The sequence below is a fragment of the Prunus avium genome, chromosome 3 (genome assembly GCF_965620075.1).
Source record: "Prunus avium chromosome 3, drPruAviu1.hap1.1, whole genome shotgun sequence".
In the NCBI taxonomy this organism is placed as follows: Eukaryota; Viridiplantae; Streptophyta; class Magnoliopsida; order Rosales; family Rosaceae; genus Prunus; species Prunus avium.
The window spans coordinates 35,906,123-35,929,921 of NC_142286.1; the positions used below are offsets into that span (position 1 = coordinate 35,906,123).

At 38.1% G+C, this 23,799-nt stretch overlaps 1 protein-coding gene, 2 long non-coding RNA genes and 1 other non-coding gene across 6 annotated transcripts; 1 reads left to right on the forward strand and 3 right to left on the reverse strand.

Moving 5' to 3' along the window:
• Nucleotides 1–167: 167 nt before the first annotated feature.
• On the reverse strand, nucleotides 168–473 carry LOC148296060 (signal recognition particle RNA). Its single transcript, XR_015834848.1, has one exon.
• Nucleotides 474–1,100: 627 nt separating this feature from the next.
• On the reverse strand, nucleotides 1,101–5,230 carry LOC110758244 (Flavodoxin family protein). The gene is made up of 12 exons (XM_021960046.2): nucleotides 4,994–5,230; nucleotides 4,790–4,867; nucleotides 4,568–4,672; nucleotides 4,368–4,459; nucleotides 4,098–4,282; nucleotides 3,661–3,758; nucleotides 3,407–3,484; nucleotides 3,197–3,307; nucleotides 2,867–2,986; nucleotides 2,402–2,521; nucleotides 2,102–2,318; nucleotides 1,101–2,004 (listed from the first exon to the last, which is right to left on the reverse strand). Exons 1-12 carry the CDS (start codon nucleotides 5,132–5,134, stop codon nucleotides 1,475–1,477), a joined length of 1,875 nt encoding a protein of 624 aa, XP_021815738.1. The 5' UTR covers nucleotides 5,135–5,230; the 3' UTR covers nucleotides 1,101–1,474.
• Nucleotides 5,231–6,902: 1,672 nt separating this feature from the next.
• On the reverse strand, nucleotides 6,903–9,787 carry LOC148296061 (uncharacterized). The gene is made up of 3 exons (XR_015834799.1): nucleotides 8,656–9,787; nucleotides 8,450–8,527; nucleotides 6,903–7,601 (listed from the first exon to the last, which is right to left on the reverse strand). It is a non-coding gene; the product is annotated as an uncharacterized LOC148296061 (long non-coding RNA).
• A 565-nt stretch (nucleotides 9,788–10,352) lies between these two features.
• LOC110758221 (uncharacterized) lies at nucleotides 10,353–12,015 on the forward strand. Of its 3 annotated transcripts, none has more exons than XR_015834797.1 (3): nucleotides 10,353–10,551; nucleotides 10,694–10,717; nucleotides 11,188–12,015. It is a non-coding gene; the product is annotated as an uncharacterized LOC110758221 (long non-coding RNA). The 3 variants fall into 3 exon arrangements; XR_015834798.1 differs by having other exon boundaries at nucleotides 10,356–10,551; nucleotides 10,694–10,741; nucleotides 11,510–12,015; XR_015834796.1 differs by having other exon boundaries at nucleotides 10,357–10,551; nucleotides 10,694–10,741.
• Nucleotides 12,016–23,799: the final 11,784 nt, after the last annotated feature.

The following is a 23,799-nucleotide window of genomic DNA, read 5'->3' on the forward strand; positions in this document are numbered from 1 at the left end:
CCAATTCAAATAATGTAATGTTACCTCTCTCACTGATTGATTGAAGAAGAGGATGAGCAAGTCTGATCACAAAAATGCAGACAACCAGCTCGACAATCTCAAAGATCAGGAAGAACAACTTGAGTGTCTATTTAGGCAGTTGATCAAAACAAGAGTTAAAAAGCCAAAAAGGTTTTGGTTCTATTGGGTCAGTCTAGCGGACCATGGTGGATCCGAGTGACACCGACCTGTAATCCTTCCACTGCCAAGAGCGGGAGGTAGTCGTTGCTCTGTAAAGCCAGCCTTACGCGGTTCCCTTCTCTCTAGGAAACCAGTGACCCAGAGCCTTCGCTCAAGCCACAGGGTTCAACTCCTAGCTTGGAATGGGCAGGCCAGTAGATAGCCAGCTCGAACCCGACCCGCTAATTCTTGGCCAATGTTCCAACACCTCAAAGCCCCCACTCGGGTTACAAGCTTGTGTTACAAAGCTCGGCGGTATGAGCCTCTCGTGTTAGGTTTATAGAGGGTAGTGTTTGATATCAAATGAGCGATGTGGGATAAGTTGCACTCGCTCTTATTATCTTGGGCTTTCAGATAATGACTTGACTTTTAAGGTCTATTTGGAAGCTCTTAATTTCGTCAAAACTTAATCAATTTGTAATTTTCAGTGGTGATTTACGGAGTTGAATGAGGTCACAAGACTCTGAAGATTCAATTTGTCTCAAGGAAGATAACCAATAATAAACACTTCACATTCAAAGGAGACTGGGAAAAAAGTTTATGGTAAAACTCACTGAAGCATTTTAGAGGATCTTCAAAAGACATTGTTATTGGCAACACTGGTTGGTGAAAGATAGTAACATCACTTAAAGATTGACTCAAAATTTTGTTTTGTAAAAACACACATTAGTCAAAAGGATGTGAACCGTGGAGGTGGTTTCCCACAATCAAACCTGAGAGGTAAATTCACAGGAGTATGTGAAACTATCTTTTTTTATTGAAAATTTTGATGTAGAAGTAGAAATTGCCAATGACAATGGAAAAAGAAAAACAAACATCAATTCCTAGCATTTCATCCAGGTAAGATGGGAAGGAGGAAGGAAGAAGTGAGAGGCCAAGAGTTTACTTTTTAAAAAAATCACTTTTTTATTCTTTCTTTTATTCCTTCCAAGTCTTTTACAAATACAAATATTTATTGGGTGATAAAATAGCCCATCACTCAGATTAATTGAATTCTTTTCAACCCACAATCACAAAAATTGAATAGAGAAGAAAAATAGACAAAAGATTGAGATCTGACACGCAATGCCTGGGAATGTTAGTAACTTAAAACCAGCTGCCTATGATCTCTTACTCCTTGTACAGATGCTATCTCCACCATCCAATCTACTCCTGCTCAAGCATCACATGTAATCCAAGTCACGCCTGAAGTTCCATGAAACATTTGATCTCTAGTTCTCACCAGGAGATTTCAAAGTCACAATTTCAGCAATGCTCAACTCCACGCTTCAACATGGTATCTTTCGGCCTTTTCCAGAGCTCTAAGCCATCTCACTGCTGACTCCTGTGGAAGCCCACTTTCTTTTGAAATAATCTCCTCAAAGGCTAATAATACATCTGCTGGCATTTTTGTAGAAGAGCCTGCAACATACACAGCGGCCCCCTCCCTCAGCAAATTCCACACCCTCTGGCCATGTTCCTGTATCTTATGCTGCACATAAACCTTCTGTGACTGGTCTCTTGAGAAGGCAACATAAAAGCCACCACCCTTTGCTTCTGAAAGCACCCCACCATTTTGTGAATGAGATATCCAAAACTCTCTGTATAAAAAATCATTGTCCTCGTTTCTGCATCCAAAGAAGAACATCACTGGAGCAGTTGAACCAGTCAAACTTTGTATGGCTCTTTCTTCCACAAATCCACGGAAAGGTGCACAGCCAGTTCCAGGTCCAATGAGAATGAGAGGAAGTGATGGTGGTGGGGGAGGAAGGGAACCTTTTTGAAACCACACTGGAACATAAACGCCTGTTTATCACATAAGAACAAAAATCAAGGACATGAAAGGGTAATTCGTATTTTGCTTTGTTAATAACATGCTTTATATGTGCAGTATATGACATACGTTGTTCAGGATCAAGCTTGGCTAGCCAATTTGAGCAGAGACCTGCTCGACTTCTTTTGAAAGGTGTTGTCCATGACACCACATTCACTGTTAAGTGAACTTGATTCGGGTGCGCAGAAGGGGATGAAGAGATGGAGAAAGCCCTCGTTTTTAAAGGAGGAACCAACTGTACCAACCATTCCAATGGCATTTGAACGGAGGGGAAATCTTCCAAAACCTGTATTTTTATATATGAACTAAATTATTAAAAACAAACCTAAAGGAGGAAACAAAGCACTTCATCAACAGATTTTACGTCACCTCCAGAACAGTCCTTCGTTCCCTCTGATTGTATTGGTATAGATCATCTCTTCCTTCAGGTGACACAAAATACTGGAGTCTTTCCTTTTCATGTTCAGCAGTTGCAAACATACTCATGACCTGAAAATTCCATGGAAGATCAATTTAAGGGCCATAGCATGTCTACAATAACAAAAATTGTTTGTTAATGAGACTTCCATTCCATATGCTTATATGTAAGATGTTTGGTTGAAAGTTATGTTACCATTACCATTTTAGCAATATCCTAACTATTCCTTATTATTCAAATCACTTTCTAAGATTGCCTAAACAGTTGAACTAATAAATCAATAACAACAAAAAAAGCCAACTGGATGACGAGCAAAACTAAGCAAGCAAGAATATGGCTATAACATAAACTGGAAGGGGTGCTTTCTATAAGAAATGTGCTAATATAAATCCATGAGTTACATATTAGATTCTTGCCTCAAAGAAATAGCGCCGAGGAGAAGCTGATGCAACATCCATTGTCAATTCAACAAAAGTTTTTAATTTGATGGGGATACAAGCGTCAAGAAGCTGATTCTCCATCTCTGAAGGATGAACCTGAAATCAGCAATGCCAAAAATAAGAATAAAAAATGATACTTCTAAGAACAATGCAAAAAATCCCTTAACCGTTTAACGTATTTCCTTTCTCTTGTACACAGGTTTCGAAAAAAATAATCGAAGTATATTATTCAATAATTTATTTTAGTAAAAATTTTAAGGTAGTACCACTCAAATATTCAACCAATATACAAGAGAAAATACTCACAGTGATGAATGATTCGGGGTCCAAATTACAACGAAGTATGAAAGAATCTATTGCAGCAGGATTTTGACTAGGGAGAACCTCAAGGACGTCACCAACTTCATATTCAATAGCCTGACATATCAAATGAAACTTTTCACTAGGAAAGAAAAGGAATGATGCATATTGGTTGAATCAACAGGAAACGTAACGAGCACATAGTAGGCAACTTACAGATGAAACATATTCAAATTCGAAGTGATGCACCTCTTTGTCTTTACTTCCTGATTTAGTCAGTGGCTCATTTTTTACCTACATGAGTAAAGTTTAAATGAGCTGAGGACTGCATGAGACAAAAAATCATCTGGTAATGAGAAATAGAGAAAGCAAACAAGTCCCCAAACATCACAAACTTAAATTAACATGTGCCTAAGCAGTTAGAAATAGCATAATTTTCTACACACTATAGTATAACATTCTAGCATTACCAATTTAAGAATGCAGTCAGGCCTGTTCTTGTCAAGAGAAAACTTTACTGGAGACACTCTGCGAGCCCTTTCAATCTGCAACGCAATGTGATTCAAGTCTGAGAAAACCACAAAGGCATGGCTTAATTAGACACTGCATACAAACTGTATGCAAGGATGAGCTTAACAGAAATGACACGTCACACATGTGGTATCGAACATTCCATGTCTAACATGGAACTGATTTTGGTTCAAAGGGTTAAGTAGGAAAGGAAAGGAATTTTTTTTTTTTTGCAACATGTCTTTTAATAGAATCTGAAAACCTATCAATGGAAGTAATAAGTCTGCTGCTAAAAAAACATGCTTTATAATGATTCATCTGTATAATGATGTTTGCAAACAACAAGAAGGTAATTACATGATTATACCAAGAAGGGAAGTCTGAACAACTAAATTACCTGAATTAGTTGAAAATTGTGAATCCACCTGCTTAATGTCATGGTACCGAATCCGAACTTTAGGTTCAGCCATAAAATTCTCATATGGAATCAAAAATTCTGGGCCATTTGGGAAGTATTTTGGATTGATGTTATTCAACATATTCCACAAAGATATCATCCAAGGATCCAGAGCAGCCTCATACCTGTTAACGGTAAAAAAGAATAGTGTCCCAATTTAGAACATATAGCAAGATTTCAATAATTAATTCTGAAATAAAAGAACCATACCCTGATGGGTGCTGATCATCTCCCAAACCTCTTTGGATAATAGGGGTTGCCCCAAGGTCCAGAAGTCTTCTATCAAGCTTCTTTGCCACAAACTGCAACCATAACTCAAAAATCATAAACACATAAATTCTTCCATTTAAATCGAAGGGTCGAAAAGCGACTTTATACTCATCAATCACATTAAAGAATAGACACTTTACATTAAACTTCTGGTAACCAGAATCCCCCAATCCAAAAATAGCATAATGAAGTCCTTCAAGCCATTGCCCACTTAGATTTCTCTGCAGAAGATATTTCCAAAATCCCTGCATACACATAAATATGTACATAAGCAAAAATAAACAACTAGGCCTCTCTCAAAAAGTATATAGTATTTAGTAATTGTTGTAAATAAATAACTGAATTGCTAAGAAAAAGCAAACCTTCATGGGATCAGGAGTATCCCCCTGGCCTGTAGTTGAAACAACAAAAATTACAGTGCCCTCTTGAGCTAAGCAACTCTGAGACAGTAAGCAACAGCAAAAATTAGCTTAATATTCGAAAGTGGTAATATTTATTCACATTTTATTATTGTTTACCAGAACAAAAAACAAAGAAAACAAAAAAGAAGGCAATGAAAGACTTACGGCGTCGTATTGGTCGATGGAAAGAAGGTGGACGTGGCAGCCTCTGCGCTCTGCTTCACGGCCCACTCGCTCGGCAACGTCTAAGGCGTTTCCGGTTTGAGTCGCGTAGAGTATGAGTAGTTTCTTTGGTCTCTCCTCCATGTCTCTCTCTAAGGCCAAAGCTAACTCAGCTGCTTCAAGGAGACGCAGAAAGAGAATTTCGTCGTCTCTGCAGAGTGAGAGAGAAAATTTGGTTGTGTCGTCGTCTGTGCTTAATATGGATTGGGCCTAAAGGCCTCCATTATTATTAAGGTCATGAGCTCCAGCCCATGTTGGTCCAAAAAAAAAACTACTAATTTCACGGACACCCATTAATATTTAATTTTTAACAAATGACAACTATAAATATCATGGGACACATTTTCTTAACCACATTTTAAACTAAGACCAAAATTACTTTTGAGGAGAATCATCTCCCACATGATACTTCATATAATCACTTTAAATGATTTTAAGTGATTCTGGAGAGAAACACCTCTTATGTGCTTCTCCATAAAATCACTTAAAACCACTTACCTTTTATTTGGATGAAGAAATTGAAAATTGTATAGAATTCTTAAATGACATAATTTAGTTCTTCATCGTTTCAATGTTTAGATTTATGTATGTCAAATTTTTTAAATGATAGAAATTACAGTGAAAATGAATTATTGCTCAATAAAAATTGCAAAATGACACATCTTTTGACAAAAATTAAACTCGGGAATCTTGATCCCCAATTTTCATGTTGAAGAGTCTCCTTTTGTATTGGTTGTGCAGCATTGGATTTCTTATTGTGGTTGAGCGTGTGGGTATTAAAGTCTGCTAAGGGATCCAAGAGCTTTGTGTGAGAAACATTAGAGAGCATCTCCTAACCTCCTTGAGAGCACTCCTAGCATCCTACTCTTCTTGAGGGAGAAATTCTTTCTTGAGCTTTGGGAAGGAAGAGATTAAGGCTCTTGCCTTCATTGTTGGTGTAGTCGTGCTTGGATTGCTAAGTTTGGAGGACAAAGGCAACCAACTTGGTCAGTTTCTTTTTTTTTTTTTTTTTTTTGTCAATACTAAATTTTATTTCAAGCAAAATAAGACACGAAAGGGTTTCTTTGTTTGGTGTGATGTAAAGTTCTCTTTGACTACGCAAGATTCTTCCCACCTTGGTCAGTTTCTTTTTTCTTTCTTTTTTTTGGTCAATACTAAATTTTATTTCAAGCAAAATAAGACACGAAAGGGTTTCTTTGTTTGGTGTGATGTAAAGTTCTCTTTGACTACGCAAGATTCTTCCCACTTGTTCCTTGTGTTTGTAGAAATTTATTTCCTTGTATTCGGTCTTAATGTGTTCTGCACCTTTGTGAGCAAAGAACTTGAGATTTGTTCTTTTTTTTTTGGTAATAGCAAGTGAGCAACCACTCCGAGTCGTAGACCTGAACGGATTTGACTCTCCCCAGGGGATGTTTTTTCACAAGGTGGGATTCGAACGCTGGACCTCACTGAGGCCAGCTAACATTCGCCCACTTGCAGGCCTAGCCATTGTGAGTGTCTTGGGTGTATTTGGAATTTGGGTGGGTGGGTGGAGCATGTATTCATGAACAATTGTAAGGTTGAAAGACTAATAAATAAAAGTATTCAAAAATGATATAATAAAAAGTAATTTTAAGTTATTCATGTATAATATGTTGAAAGGCGTTGTGATGTTGTTTCATATTATATCATATAAATTAGAGTACAGTTTAAAAATGTGGGGGAGGTGCCATGGCCACTCAACTGCACACTGATGCAATCTTTTTAAAACAACTGCACTCTCATTGCTACGACTTAATCACAGCAATCAAAAACCAAAAGCTCCACACGGCCCCAAATTCAAAACTTGTCAATGCATTTTGAATTTACTCAGTTTGCTACTTGAAAACTTGGAATTCTCCTTTTATTGATCCCTTTCTTTCAAAGAAAGAAAGTTCTTTTGAGGCACAACATAATGAAAACCTAACGAGTACGACTTAACAAGGCCTATTTTGAGCACAATTTGGGCCAAACACAGAGAGAAAGATTTGAAGCAAACTGATTTGGCTTACAGCTTGGTATATATAACTAACTTATTTGTGGCAACTCATTTTGCTCCTCTGGTTTCATTGTGAATCGGGCAATGATCGTGTTTAGATATTCTTTCAAATTTTCAAACGCCTGAACAACTCCTTCAACCGCACTTGTAAACAATGTTTTGACGTATGGGGACGAGTAAACAACTACAAAGCTCACAAACCAACTGACCCAAAAGAAGAGGAAGCCTAACCCTAAATTCGGGACAAGGGTCACCAATTCCAAAACCAAGACAAGAGCTCCAAAAAGGAGGCTAATGTTACTCATGAATTTTGCCAAATCTGGATTAAGGTCAACGTAGAGTATGTATGTAGAACCAATCAACGAGCCCCCGTAAATGATTAGAGCAACAATAAGGATCACAAAAGTCGGGTAGTCTGTGTCAAATAAAGATGTCATTCCGGCTTCCTGCTTCAGTTGGAGAAACACGCCTAGCATGAAGATGAGAGAAACTATATATTTATGCAATGCCTTTATATAAGGTTCTTTGCTTGTGCTGTTACAATTAAAGAGAAAATGTTATTGGCTTTGCAATAAAGGATTATTTATATTATATATGTAATCTTTAACTAGTAAGAAAAAAAATATGATGAGCAGTATTTATCATAATAAATAATAGATCATAGCTAGAAATTAATTAATCCGGAGATATAGAACTTTGCAAAATTTACGTAGGAAGGTTCAAGTAGAGCCGGTCCATTGATTTTGAAGGCCTTGTGCAAAGAGAGATGTTGAGGCCCTAATTTGGCCACCCAACATACATCAGAACAAAAAAAGAACAATATAACCTGATTTGAAACTTTCAACAATGTCAAATAAAAACTCCCCCTCCCCGTAGCAATGTACTAAAAAAAATACTTTTGTTATGAAATGTGATTTCAACATTCGACCTTAACTAAACTACAGAAAAAAAAGAGAGAACAATTGCCAGTTCAATTATTTTGAACTACCTTCCAGATGAGAGGAAAAAAAATGGAAATAGAAATAGAAAGAAAGAAGAGGGGATGCACCTTCAATGGTTCTTGAGAGAAAAGGGAGATAGCTCAAAAAAGAAGAAAAAGAGATGGCATTTGTCTGAGGATAAAATTTTCGACCAAAAAACAAAATGAAGAGGAGAAAATGGCTTTTCATAAAATTAAAAAATATATATAAAAAATATATAAAAAAGGAGGAGAAAAGGTATTGACCAAAATTTAAGAAAGGAGAGGAAAAAGGGAAAAATTGGAGGCCCCTATATTTAGAAGGCCCTGTGCGGGCTGTGGGCCGGCTCTGGGTTCAAGGTTAAAGCCTTTTGCAAAGTAGTATGTGATGTATATATGAATGTATGAATGTATGTAGACTCACGCCTCTGCAGGAGGAGGACCGCTAACACCGACAGGATTGCTTGCTTGACGATTCATCCCGCGCGCAACCGCCTTAAATCTACAGCATGCACATCAGAACCCAACATCAACATGTATATATATATATATATATATATATACATATATATAATCAAACACTTGTAAAGTTACTGGATCTCTTTCTGGGTGGAATGACCTTCTACGTACCGGAAAAGTAAAATTCAGAGAAGGTAGTGTTTCATGAGGAAGAGCTATTGGAGCGAGTGTTTCGAATGATACGTATACGCTCTGCGTATGGCCTTTTTGAAGTAATTGTACTGGCACTGTTCACATTCCGTGGACTCTTTACAAAGTCATCATGGGCTCAGATAGTCAAAAAGCTGTTCGTTTGTTACACCTCTTGGCTTGGATTTGGCTTGGATAATAATTTATCACATGTTTGTTTCATGTGGTTCTAAGCTTAAGCGGGATTGGTGATCCCGAACCCACCAAAAACACCTCATTAGGTGGTCTTAGTGAAACCCGCGTCTCGACAGCGTCTGCAACTCGAAAGGGATTGCCCAGCCCAACCCCCACGCCACTGCCCAGTTCCCAACCTCTCTATCTCTCTTTTGCTCCCTTCTCTACTCCCACACTCACACCACTACACAACCCAGATTCACAGATCCACCATGGCCACTGGATCTTTTTTCCAAACAGCCATAGCCCGTTCGAAATTCAAAAAAACAAACACCACAACAAAGTCACTGTATTATCGTCCCAATCTTCTCACCACCTCAACAACATGAATGGGTATGTTGAGATGGGACGAATTTTAGGGCATAAAAAGATGGGTGGAGAGAAAATGGAGAAGAAGAGGAGATAAATTTTTTGAAAAAAACTGAAAAGAGGAGAGAAAATGGAGAAGAAGAGGAGATAAAATTTTCGAAAAAAACTGGGAAGAGGAGATAAAATTTTCAGAAAAAAAAGAAAAGAAACGTAGACAGTAGAAGAGGAGAGAAAATGGAGAAGAAGAAGATGAAAGAGATGTAGATGGGAAGAAGAAAAAAGTGAAGCAGAGAGGAAAACGAGGAAAGAGATGGAGAGAGAAGAAAAGCAGAGCCGGTACATTGATTTTGGAGGCCCTGTGCAAATATGGATGTCGAGGCCCTACATATACAAGTAGGAGAAAAAAATCCATATAGAAACAAAATTTTCCGACACGGGAAGAACACCTTTGGAAAGTGCTTCCCAGAAAAATTTCTTTAGTCACTCTTCCAAATCACATAGCTGATAAATTGATTTTCCAATTTCAATGCTCGTTGAATTCTCATGTGAATGAGGGAGGGAGAAAAGAATTGTGATTTTGGGGAAAGGGCTAAAGCTTGGGTTTTTACAATCCAAAATTTGATGGAAAAGGGTGGTACACTGGTACGGAAGAGAAAAGGATTTATTTTGATGGAGGAGAGTGAGAGAGACTTACCAAAAGAAAAAAGAATATTATAATAAGAAGAGGAAAACGAATTAAATTAGGGCCTCTACTCTCTAAGTCGTGGAAGTTGTTGATAATTAATATTCAATTCAATTTTGGTTTTGTTTTTGGGGCCATGCATGTGGCGTTGTGGGGTGATATTTAATATTTCATTTTTATTTTCATGTTTTAATTAATTGAATGCGTTGACTCAGAAAAATTTGGGGCCCTTAAATTTTGGGGGCCCTGTGCGGTCGCACAGCTCGCACACCCCATGGGCCGCCTAGAAAAGTAAAAATAAAAAATAAATAAAATAAATATATATATATATATATAAGTCCTAGTCGAATCAAATATACACCAAACGCTGTACGAGTGTTGTATGCTCTAGTGTATCAATACACCAATTGCATAACGACATGTGGAAGGAAGAACGGTTTAACCCACGAACAACGGTTGCCTAGAAAAGAAGAACTGAAGAACGCGGAGACAAATTAAAAAACAAATTGAAAAACCATCTCAAATCCGCTGCAGTTCATGTCAGTTTTAACACTTCCCACACGACCCAATATCCTCATGCCATTACACAGCAGTTCCTTTCAGTTTTTTTGCTTCAATGAATCTTCTTTCTGCAGAGCATCAAGATGTCAGGGGTACGAATCTCTCTCTCTCTCTCTCTCTCTCTCATTTTGGTTTTTTTTTTTTGGTTCTCTCTCATTTTGGTTTTGTTTTTGGTTCGCCAAATGGTTTTCTTTATTTTCCTGTCAATGAATTTAATTTTTCTGTGCAAGGAAGACCTGTGAAGATACTTGGCAACAGGTTGGTTGACAATTAAATTCTTCGGTATGTTTTGGATTTTTAATTCTATTCACTCTCGATTTGATTTTGATTTTTAATTCTTTTCCCTTCTACTCAAGTTTGATTGCATTGCATTGATGTCTCTCTCTATCTTTGAAACATGGCCTTGCGGTTTAATTTGATTATGCTAACACTAATTCATTCATCCATTCATGCCCTCCGTCTTCTTCCACACAATGAATTCCTCCACCTTTGTTGAAGTTTATCTCTTTTCTTTTGTAAGAAGAAGCAGGGGAAGACTTCCCTATCTTAGAGTATCAAAAAGATTTTTTTTCTTTTTCTTTTTCAATTTTTCGATTTAATTAGTTTATTCCTCCTTTGTATGCATCTAAGTGTGTTTTGTGGGATTTGCTGCGTACTGTGTTGTTGGCAAACAGAAATCTATTGCATTTTTAGAAAGGATGAAAGCTGACTTTAGAAAAAAAATATAGGGTGGGTCATTTGCTGGAGGAGAACGCAGCGCAGTAGAGACTCAAAACAGAGAGAGGGGTGGGGAAGCATCAGGAATAAGGAATAAGAAAAGAAAAGAAAAGAAAAGCACACGTTAGACTTGGAGTTCTATTTCCACATAACTGCTGCTATTTCCTCATAACTGCTGCAGTTCCAAATTTCAACTGCATAATCAAAACTTCTTCGCCAATCTTCACAAACGAGTTCTTCATTTTATTTTTTATCTTCCTTTTTTTCTGTTCTTTATAGCTGTTTCGGTTTCTTCTCCTATTTTGTTCTAACTTATTGGAGTTGGGGGTCCAGAATCCCCTTTTTGGCAGAGCATCAGTTAAGAATCTTCTCTCTAGAAACTGCTCTAATTTTTGTTCCAAATACAATTCTAGAGACGTGGCAGTGGTTGCAACGGAGGTGATCTATTTTGTTTGGTTCAGTTAATGCTGTAGATTATGTGCAGGTAAGACTTTGGTGTTTGAGGTATACAAGCTATTAGCTGAATGAAACACTTTGGCCTTTGGTTTCTTTCACTTTGTGGTTGCTGGAGGAGCCGACTATTGGTGGATATGTTTCTCTTTCAGTCTCCTTGATGTCGAACTAGACACTTTGTGTGGGACAAATGAAGAAGGTACCCGGTTTTCCAATTCTTTTGATGTGGCAAACGAAAGCACTATGTATGGTTATGTTGATTTCTCCTGGAAGATCAGAAGCAGCATTAAGGAAGAATATGAAAATCGTAGATCAATTTGTTTATAAATTAATCAAAGAGAAGATTGAAACAGTTCATAATTCAGAAGATAAGCTACGAGCTGTGAGTTACCTTCTAGGTCATGTTTGTCCTGGATTGAATTAATTTCATGTTATTATTGATTAATATAATTGAATGAATGGCAGTTGAAGAAAGTAGACATTGTTTAAAGGCTTTTGGCATCGGAAGAGACTAAAGTAAGCAGTTCAACTTCTTTTTTGTGATGGATGGTTTGGATGAGTGGTTTTTTTTTTTTTTTTTGGGTCTAAATCATGAGGTGGTCCTGGATGGGCCCCAACTATGGGTGGCACCTTTAAGCCTTAACCACAACCCAGACTAATCCCCACTCACACCGGATCGGCCTGTAAGGGGTAAAGTATTGGCCAAAGTGGTGACTCCATACGAGAGCAGGGATGAGTGGTTTTCAATCTTAGTGCTCAACCTTTTTTCTTCACTGAATCTAGAAACAAAGCAAACGAAACAAGCAGAGACAAAATGACAAGTTAAGAAATTTTGGGACCCTTGTTCTTCAACTTTGTTAATGAGGGTATTTGGGATGCACATGCAAATGGAATCTTAGAACACATTTTTTCGTTAAAAACAAAATTAGGAAAATGTGCAAAAATACTACCTGAAATTTTAAGCATTTGCGCGATTACCACCTGAACTTTTAATTTTAATTATTAATCACCTAAACCTTATAAAACGTAGCAATTTACCACCTACATATAACTCCGTTAAGATTTCCGTTAAGTCAAGTCATATTATAATTATAAAAACTTAACAAATTTGAAAATAATTATAAAAAAGAAAAAAGAAAATCAAGCATATTATCTATCGCCTCCCCCAACATCTTTCTCCTCCAGTACCATTTTGCAATTCAAGGTGAAGTCTTACGAAAAGTGGAAGATATGCTCAAGAGTGCTAAACATACCTCTAGTTCTCTAATACATTAAGGGCTCGTTTGGTACACAGGACTGTCTTGGCATGGACTATGCTTAGGGACTGTCTTGGCTTGGCTTGGCTTGGTCTAAGTTGGATAACACTTATCCTGTGTTTGGTGTACTGATCGGTTCATAATTGTATATCATTTTGTACCCTTCTAGCTTATGATTTGGTTATGTTATTGAGTTAAACTTGTGCTTTTAATCCGTTTTCTGTTTTGATAAGTCCATAATTTCGTACACTTGCTTGCCTTCTTTACTTAGTGATTTTGCTTAGTTTCTCTTTATTTTGAGTCACTTAGCTCTGTTTGTGTGTTTTGTAGGTTAAGATAGCAAGAGATCACATTTGATGCAATCCATGCATGTTAAGGGCTGATTGGGATAAGAGCAAGAGCTTAAAGACAAAACCAAAGTTGGGCCACACTTCTTGTCAGTCCAGTTTCGTAAGTCACCTTGCAGGTCTCATTTCAGCAATCTGCACAATTCGGATGAGGAGACATTCTTCATAGAAGTTGTTCAATTGGGTGTCTAGTATAACATATCCAAAATTCAGCCCAATTGAACATATGTGGAGTCCTTAGCCCGTCCAACACTGAACCATGCTCAGGAGGATTTGCAGCTGCCAGCTTTGAGCCTTGTCTCCTCCTTTGAGCCATGTGCCTCACCCATGCTGCAACTGACTTTGGATCCAACATAATGAGTGAAGTGGGGAGGCATTCCAGCTATGAAAGTCTAAAGGATCAAGTTGGTACATGCTGGAGTTATTATAGAGAAAGCATGTGCATGCATGTAAAGCATAAATGAAATGAAGTCAATTCCAGTCTCTGTTCGGCAGCCAAATTGCAAGGACCAAAACGCATACTTCTACTGCTCCGATGGGAATACTTTCTTCATAGAAGTTGTTCCAATGGGTGTCTACTATAACATATCCAAATTTGAGCCCCATTGGATAAGTTTTGAAACCTCTGGCCTTCCTACACCAAGTCTGGTTCAGAAGACTCGTTTTTGTTCAACAACCAAAAGAAGACCACATGGGTTGGCAGCAAAAGGCAGCCACAATTGATCACCTTTGATCCCATGTGAAGAAAGCTTGAGGTGCAGCAAAAGAAGTATGGGATGGGATTGATTCCAACCACACTAACATAGACAAGATGAAGTGGGAGTTATGGGTTGTATTAAATGAGGAATGGTGGTGTTGGATTTCATCATGATGTTCCTCCCTCTTAGCCCTATAAATAGAGGAGTCTTCAAGCTACAAAATTCACTTCAGCCATCCTCCACACTTCCATCATCCAGAAATCATCCTCATACATTCCCACAACCCCAAACACTCAAGCAATCAACCCAATACTCTAAACTGCCCCAAAATCACCAAAACAGCTCCAGAAAACCTCCCTTCCATTTCCCTACGAATTTCCTCTTTCTCAGCCATCACCACTCACTCAAGCTCATCTCAAATCACCTCCATATCCTTCATACATCCTTCTAGACGTGGAGAAGCTCTTGGAGAAGCATTGGACACTACAAGAACGTCAGAAAAGGGTTTTTCTACTCTTATGGCATTCATTATGTTTTCCCATTTCTATTTTAGTTTCTTTTCCATTATGAGTAGCTAAATCCATAACTAAGGCTTCGATGTAACCTAACATGAATATTCTGGGTTTATAAGTTTGGAGTTTCAAGTTTGATTCATGATTCATGTTCTTATTCATTATGCTTATAAGTTAACATGCTTGTTTGAATGATTGATCACCATTAGAACTTATTTGTTAACTATCTTGGTTTGAATTAAGAGTAGACACCATGCTTTAATTCGAATTGAACTATGAATAGGAAGAGTATGTATGGACATTCGACAACAGGGATTAGATACATGCTTGGTTGTTTAAATTGTTCTTCTATGCTTAATGGGTTCCTAATGCTTAATTTTAGGTTAGACAACAAATGATCAAATTAGGGAATTAGGAACACAAGGTTAGGACCAAACATCATGGCCTAATCATACTTTAGCTAGAATCAATCTTTGAATCTGAATTAGACTTGTTACTTGACTCCATATAACCCAGAATTGAATTGTTATGGTGATTCGAATGCCCTAGTCTCCAAATCTGTTTTCCAACTCTTAAAACCACTCTTTGTTACACTTGTTTATTTGCTTTCATTTGCAATTTCAGTTTGCTCACTTCCTTTCACAATCACAATCACTCTCACTTTAATTTCTGTTTTAGACTTAACTTCCTAACTTCTTGAATTCGGTAATCTACGTACATAACTAATTTGAACTTCTCAGTCTTCGTGGGTACGACCTCGTACTTGTCTTGCTATATTACTAATTGCCCCGTACAATTGCGAGTTAACATAATAATTAACAACATGTACACTTGGACTAGGACTAGATTTTTATTTTTATTTTCAAAACTATCTATAAATACATGTATTATGTATGTGTACATACGTATTTTATAATATATGCGTCATGCCCCGGACCCGGGGGTAGGTGGAAATCCCGCACCCGGTGCGTGAGAAAATAATAAATAAAAAGAAATAAAAGAAAAGTCGAAGACGTAAAATAAACTTTTCTTATAAAAATAGATTCCAAAATCTTACAACTTTACAAGAAATAAATAAAACTCTAACACTCTCATCTAATTCAGCTTCAACCAATTTAGTCATTGTCTTGCCCACTAATTCATCTGAAAAAAATTAAACAAGGTGAGGGATGAGCAACCACCGCTCAGTAGGGACATGAGACCTTACCACAGTAGATTGAAATAACTAAATTAAGTGACATGCAATCACACAACCAAATATCAAATTAATAATAATAATGCATGAATGCTCTTCATCTAATCCCATTAATTCATATAATTGGACAAGCAGACCTGCACGTCCCATACCATGCTTATACCACTTGGTCCCGAATGCCCATTTATATGAACTAACACCCAATAAAAACCATGTGCACTGTGGGATCCCTGAGACCTGGTACCTGTTGCATTCCTAAAAGGACACAAATTAATGTGCAAACAACCAATTAAAAATACCCGCAAGTGCACGAATCTAATGAAGTATAGATTATGTAAGTACGGGGTCGATCCCACGAAGAACTTGTCGGTTTCCTATAAGTTCTAATTTGAGTACGTAAAGAACACTAATTTTACACAACACACAAACACAATACAAATTGGAAACTAAAAATGAAGTAAGGAAGATAAAAGAAATGAAACAACACAAGAAAACAAAGAAAAACACAAACAGCACTTTCTATCACCCGTTTATCACCATTTGGACAGATTCGTTTCTCTGTTTTTCAGTTTCGACCTCTGTCCAGTTTTTGACCTATAACTTTCCAACCGTTTATCCAAAATTCACGTTCTTTATACGGTTGGAATCAGCACAAAAAATGCAAGAACACAACGCGGACCAAAAGTCCAAAACAATTACGGAAACAAACAAAATTCAGTGACAAAGACACAAAACGTGTCAAACACGCAACTCACACACACATTGGGGGGGTTTTTTTGATTTGGTTCAAGTGACCTATTTCTATTGCATGAAAGTAAATGGACTTTGAATTTAAATGTGAATGGCAGAGATGAATTATCAAAATGTGAAATTAAAATGTAACAAACACTAGGGTTTCGGAATCCACCCTAAACAATTCTACCCATGTTCATGGATACTCAAGTGATGAACTCTAAATGTATTGATGAAGATGTTCGCAATCAAGACCATGGGTCGTGGCTCAAGACGCATTGATTCTCTCTAATATACGTAAAGTGCATGGTTCGTGCTACAATACTTGTGCCCTCCTCATAACCGAACCTAGGTATGGTTCGTACTTCGATTCGATTGCAAGGAAAACCCATTAAGTTCAAAGAGAATATGAACATCACAAGAACCCTAATAGCATGGTGTTTACATTAGGTATTCAAGAAACCAATTCACATGGATGGTTCTTACTCCATCCATCTATTGCTTAGGAAAACATGAAGATACACATAATCCCAACAACCTCAAGAAGCATGCTTTCAAAGGTAATCAATCAAGGAAAACACACATCAAGGATAGATTAATTTGGTGAATTGGAATTCATCAATTGTTGTCAAGAAACCAATTCACATGATGCTCACTTAAACAAGTTCAATCATTTGTTGCTAATTAGAAATTGTGTTCTTGGTTATCTTACACAACTTCTCAACTTTAGCTACATGCATACAACCTAAGGTGATTAAGCAAAGGAAGCAAACACATATCATAAAATTCAATTAGTGAATGGGGTTCATCAACAACATCTAGAAATTCATACACTCAAGCATCAAAACAATAAGGTAATCATGTTTAGGGCTTCAACCTAAGCCCTAGCTATGGAGTTTAGTTGCTCATACTTATTCCAAATACAAACTCGAAATATAACTAGAAGGAGTTTACAGATTTGGAAATGATGAAAGCTTGAAGTCTTCAATGGTGGAAGTCTTCTCCTTTCTTCCTTGGCTGCACCTCCTTCTCCTTCCTTGCTCTTAGCTCCCCAAAAGCTGCTCTCAAGTTGTGTAGAATGTGGAATAGCCTGATTTCCCACGATCAAAAGGCTCCCAATATCAGATTGCAATTTTGACTTCTCCTCCCTCTCTCCTCCTTTCCAGCTTTTACCTTTTAATATAAAACTACCACCTTTGATAAAGCCTTAGCCCATTGTCCCCTTGCCATGATGGAGCTTTGACTTCACAAAGATGCCAAAAGCTCAGAAAATATCTATTTTACAAATGTAATTCCTTGTTACCAAGAGTTATGGTAACAAGAAGTTAAGATGACACAAGGGAGGTAAAAGCTGGCCAAATCCGGATTTCCAGAACTGTGGTAACATGATGGATTGGTTGGATAGGCAATACTTGTCCAATGGAGCTCAAATTTGGATATGTTGTAGTTAACATCCATTGGAACAAGTCTCATGAAGATCATGACCTCATCCGAGCACCAGAGCATGTTGATCCCAGGCCAAGAAGTTGACCTACGAAAATGAACAAAAACAGAATTTATAACTAATAATGCACTTTTAGCTTATTTTCATCCCAACCAAGGCAAAATCTAAGAAAACACAAAAAGGAAGTAAAAAGCTATAAAATGTCAAGAACTAACTCAAAATAGTGGGTGAATAACATGAAAAATCATGTGTAAAAATGAACCGAACAAACTTCCCAAACTTATCTTTTGCTAGTCCTCGAGCAAAACAGAAACTAAAACAAGACTCGAAACAAAACTTTTCGAACACTTTCCAAAGAGAGAGTGACTTATGCAAATGACTCAAAAATTTTCACAAGAAAAACTTAGTTTAGACATTAGTCACAAGGCGGCAAAGTTCAGAACACAACATGCTCAAGTGTAGTAGTGTGATGGCCAAATGAAACTCATTCTCCAATTTCAGTTTTCACACAACTTCAAAAAATCATACCAAGCACAAATGTAACTTCAAATCTCACCAAAGTTGTCCTCTCACAAATGAATCACTCGGGAGAGGGTTACAATGCATCACTCAATAATAGACATGAGAATAGAGTTAAACCATAAGGGACTTAACTCAAAATTAGCAAGCTGAAAAAACATGCATGAATATGATCTCAAGAAGGATGCTAAACACTCAAAAGCTGAAAAATGTGTGCAAATCAACCACATGACATTTAGGATCAATTTAGGTCTTTATTATAGGTTGTAATGGGGCTAAGGGTGCAAGGTGAGTAAGAAATGAAGGATATGGATACAACAAAGTCCAAGGAACTCACAATGTAAGAGCATATAATCGTTGACTAAAAGACTTTGAAACATCACGCTTAAGATTTTCAATTTTTTATTTTTATTTTTTAGGGGTGATCAAATAGACCACAAAGCCTTGTACCTCCACTAATTATGATTCACACTCCTTCCTTCCATTCGAACAACCAAGAAACATGGAATTGGATTTGAAACCATTGCCACTTAACCACAACTTTTCTCTTTTCTTTCACCCTTTTCTTTCTCTTTTTTTTTTTTTTTTTTGAAATGTAATAACCCTTCCCAAACTTAGCATGAAAAACATATCTAAATTAAAGCTTATGAGTTCCTTAGAAAGGTATATTCTTGTTTTTCAGGCTAAGGCTAGAAGTAAAAATTGGTTACTTGAAAGAAAAGGCTTACATACATATAGGCTCAAGGTGGTTAACAATGGAAAATCATGCTTAAGCATGCATACGGTTAGCTTGAAAGGCACAAACGGTCCAAAGAGGGCCTCAATATCATTTCTCAAATGTCATGTAATCAAATTGCACAAGAATGAGTGACTTTTAAGTGCTCAACCAAATCAATGAATAATGAGATCAAACAACAACTCGGATGACAAGAAAATAAGAATATGTGTATAACACTCATGAATTGAAGCAAAAGGCTCAAAGCTCACATTATATGGTTATACAAGTCTAATTCATGCTTGATACAATTCTTTGGATCATGCAAATCCCTCAACTGGAGAATTATGAAACAAATGGCAAGTGCATAGAGGGTTTCAAACATATCATGCTAGAACGATGCCATTTAGTGAATAACAAATTTTTTTATATTATTTTTTTTATAGCATTTTCAATCAAGTCATGTAAACATTCATCACAATCTCATCGTATATGTCCGGAAAGTGACTTGAAAACAAAAAGACTCAAAACAGAAAAGAAAACAAAATAAAAGAAAGCAAGAGTTTAAGTGAAACGAAAAAGACTTGCTATCCCTTCCCAACTTAAAAATAAACATTGTCCTCAATGTTAAAGAACTTAGGCATCAACAATGTTATAACAAGAAATAAAGGGAATAAAGCAAGTAAAAACAAGAACAAACAAGAAATACAACTACAACACGGCTGCAAAACAAAACGAAACAAAACAAAACAAAACCAAACTGAACAAAACAAAACAAAACAAAACAAGCAGAACAGTAAGCCCTAACAACAATCCTACGCACGCAGAAATCCAACCCAAAGAAACGCACAAACCAAAATGAAAGCCCAACCCAAAGGAAAGCCCAAAAGCGAAGGAAGTATATAAAACAAAGAAACTGAGTCAGAAACACAAAGAGCGAGGACTCAGAAAAATAAAAAAAAAGTGGGCCCTGATGTCTCGGCTCCTGTGAGTCACGGGATACAAAGTGAGAGACGTGCCGACAAGCAGAGGTCTCTCTCACGGTCCCAAGCCAGAATTATTGCCTTCATAGGAAGGCGTGACGACTTTCGTTTCTTGAAAGCGCTGAAAGGCGGAAATGCAATTAAAGGGGTTGGGGGACAGGTGAGGCGATAGAGGGGGATAGGCCGCAAGGGCCGCGCCAAACCAGAAGCGCAGTGGCTAGGGTTACGTAGAAACTAACTCTATAAAAGAAGAAGAGAAAGAGTTGGGGCAAAACACACAAAACTCAGAAACACACAAAAGAGAAAAGCAAGAACAAAAGAAAAGAAAGTTCAAATGGCCTCTTCCTACCCATTCTCGCTGGATCTCAACCTAGCTCAACCAACTCAGACTCAGGGCCAAGCAGTGGCACCAGTGTGGATGCCCTACTTTGCCTCAGCACGGGGGCACGTGACAGTGAATGACTCGATACTGCTGGACAACGATGTTGCCCTTGGAGTTGCTAGAAATCTAGTGACTCCCAAGGATATACGGGTGCTGGGATCAAGGGATGACAACCGGGTCGTGAGCGATGCTCTGGCACTAAGCGTGCAAAGCACAGCAACAGTCGCAAGTGTGGGTCATCGCCTAATTGCGAAGTCCCATGAGGTGGAGGTGCTAAGAGGTCAGTTGGCGGCAGAGCGAAGTATGGTTGAAGAGTGCCAGAGTATTATTAAAAGTTTAAAAACAGAAAGGGCAAGGATACTAGAGGTGAATCGACACCAGCTGGAGGCGTTGCGGGAAGAGAACAAAAATCTCTCAAAGATGGTAAGTGTTTACGCCCATGACATGAGAAAGCAGCTGGAGGACATAGACCGACCGGGAAAACGCAAGAAAACAGACCGCGAGAGTGGTTACGCTCAAGCTAAGAATGCAATCTTTGGGAGCTCGAGTGATGAGCCTCAAGAGGCTGTGCGTGAAGCCCCGGAAGTGGATAGCCAAAGGGCTAAACTCAAGGGTCCTATGGTCGAGACACCGAGCACTGGAAAAAAATGATTCTAGTGTATTATTGGTGTGCCTGTTTGTCTTTGCCTTTCGGTGAAATTTTTTTTTTTTTTTTCAATTTCTCGTTTTCGGAAATAAAAGAAAAGAAAGTTGCAAAAGACAAAAAAGAAAAACAAAACGCACTTCCCAAACTTGAATAAAGGGAATGCGACAAACTAAAAAGAAACAAAGCACACTTCCCCAACGGAAATAAAACAAAGACGACAAACTAAAAAGAAATCAAAACACAATGCACCAGAAAACAGGGAGGGAAAGAAAGTAAAGTGAAAGCAGAAATGCTTCGCTGTTTAACTTGACTCATCCGCAAATTGCTCCGGAAATACAAAGTGGTGTCGGCTCCCCTATGAGAATAAGTCTATTTAAACCACTTCTCGGTTGAAAGAAGGAGCATCCTGCATTTCAACCTGCAAACTCAAGAAAAACCATCAAAAAGCCCAGACAGAAAAATCAATGGCATCCCCAGATATGCTTGTTGATGACCTTAACCTTGAGTTGTCGCTTGCACCACCAAATGCCCAGATACGGGCTCCTCCAAACCCTATCTTCCCAAACTCCTCATACCATCATGGCTCGGCCTCAAACTTCTCTGAGGTGGTGCCGCGAAGGGCAGTAATGCCGGAGGGCATGACTGTCAGCAGACTTACAGTTGCAGATCATCTGCATGTGGCGCAGAGGTCTGACCAGATGGCAGTGGACGAGTCCCACAATCTAACCGTGCTCAACGCGGTCTCGGCCACAAATTTGGGCATGCGCCTACTGGCGAGAACACGAGAGTGCGGGGCACTGAGTGAGGAGGTGGCGGCCCTGAAAGCTCTGGTGGCGGACCTGCAGAAGCGACTCTACAGTGCCAGCCAGCATGTAGAGATGCTGCAAAAGAGGAATGAAGATCATGTAGAGCTGTTGCAGGTTCTACAAGCAAGAACAGACAGAGGCAATTAGCAGAAGCCTCAGGTGGTGCAAAATGCAACAATGAACATGTGATTGAGAAATTTATGTTTTTTTTTTTTTTTTTTTTTTTTTTTTTTTTCAAGTTTGTGTTTGGAATCACATGTATGGAATGAAATAAGCATTTGAGCCAAAGTTCAGTGTGTGCAATCATGAAGCAATCTACTTCCCAAACTTAACAACAAAATAGAAATACAGACAAGTAAAGGAAAGTAAAAGTAAGAAAAACAAAGAGAAACAACAAGAAAATCGAAATTACCTTGGTTGGAGATTGAAATCCGAACTCAAAAGGAAAATAAATAAATAAAGTAAAATAAAAGTAAGTTTGAGTCTAGAGAAACTCCACTTTGAAGCGATTAGGACGACAACAAACTTCTTCTATTCACCTTGGGTTGCCTCCCAAGAAGCGCTAAGTTTAAAGTCTTTTGCCGGACTTCCAACATACTTGGGTCACTTGGGGGGTTTTGGCTCAATCGCCTCCTTGTGCCGAACATGAAGTTTCTTCAAATCCCTTTGCCATCTAATCAACCCATTTCGTATTCTTTTCTTTTTATGCACATGAGTAGGTTTCAAAAGCAATTTTAAGCGCTCTTCAATACGTGGATTAGATGGAGGAGGCACATATTTAGGGTCGGGTGGCCTTCTCATTTGAGTAGAAGGAGTGACATTGAACATATGATTGGTGCTTGGAACATGGATGTTCAGCTTGTCTTCCTTTAGTACTTCAAAAACAGAATATGGCATTAGATTAATTGAAGCACCGAAATCAATTAAAGGTTCCTCAAACAATTTATCACCAACTATACAAGGAATTGTGAAACTTCCTGGATCTTGCAAATTGGGAGGAAGCTTCCTTTGCAAAACAGCAGAAACCTCTTCCGTTAACGCAACAGTTTCGCATTCCTTGAGCTTGTTTGCATCCAAGGAAGGAATATTGACTTGCACTTGCTTGAAAGTTTCCAATATGTCCTTGGCATGTTGATTTTTCCTAGAACTCATCAACCTGTGAGGAAAAGGAGCATGTAAGATATCTTCATCAGTAGGTTCACGACTTACCTTCTCCTTTCTTGCCCTTCTTGCAAGTTCATGCTTTGGGATCCACTCAGGTGAAGATGCTGCTTGTTTATCTTCCCCCATGTTGATTTCATCCTTTTCCTTAGGCCCAATCACTTGCTCAACCTGCATTTCATCAACATTGTGAATCAAATTTTTAGAACCATCAATTTCACCAATTACCTTACCAGTTCTCAAGGTAACTGCTTGAACATGCTCACGCCCATTTTGTATCACTGTTTGGCTAGACATTATCCTAGCTTCCCTTTGACTCAAAGATGTGACAATTTGCCCCACTTGATTTTCTAGATTGGCAATGGCCTTAACCATTTTCTGCATGTGGGTATCATTCCTCTGCATATGGGTGTCATTCCTCTGCATGATGAAACTATCTGTGTGTCTAACCATTGAAGCAACAATTTCTTCCAAAGTTGGTCCTTGAGGTGGTTGGTGAGATTGACTAAGTGGTGGTGGATTATAATATTGGGGTTGACCATAAGGTGGACAAGTATTATGTTGGCCTTGATATGGTTGATATGACCCTTGTTGAAAATTTGGATTGTCGGTCCACCAGAAGTTTGAATTATTTCTCCACTCCGAATTGTATGTTTGTCGGAAATATTCATTCATAGGCAATTCATTATGAAATGAGCCAAAAACATTTGCTTCTTCCATCACAAATTTATTGGAGTATTCTTACATAGTAAGTTCCACAATTTCAGTTGCGGC

Coding starts and splice junctions, on each gene's coding strand:
- LOC110758244 (XM_021960046.2), bottom strand. CDS start 5,134: ATGGAGGAGAGACCAAAGAAACTACTCATACTCTACGCGACTCAAACC. Junction 4,673..4,789: donor ATACTCCTGATCCCATGAAG/GTTTGCTTTTTC, acceptor ATGTGTATGCAG/GGATTTTGGAAATATCTTCT. Junction 2,522..2,866: donor CTCGGCGCTATTTCTTTGAG/GCAAGAATCTAA, acceptor TGGAATTTTCAG/GTCATGAGTATGTTTGCAAC.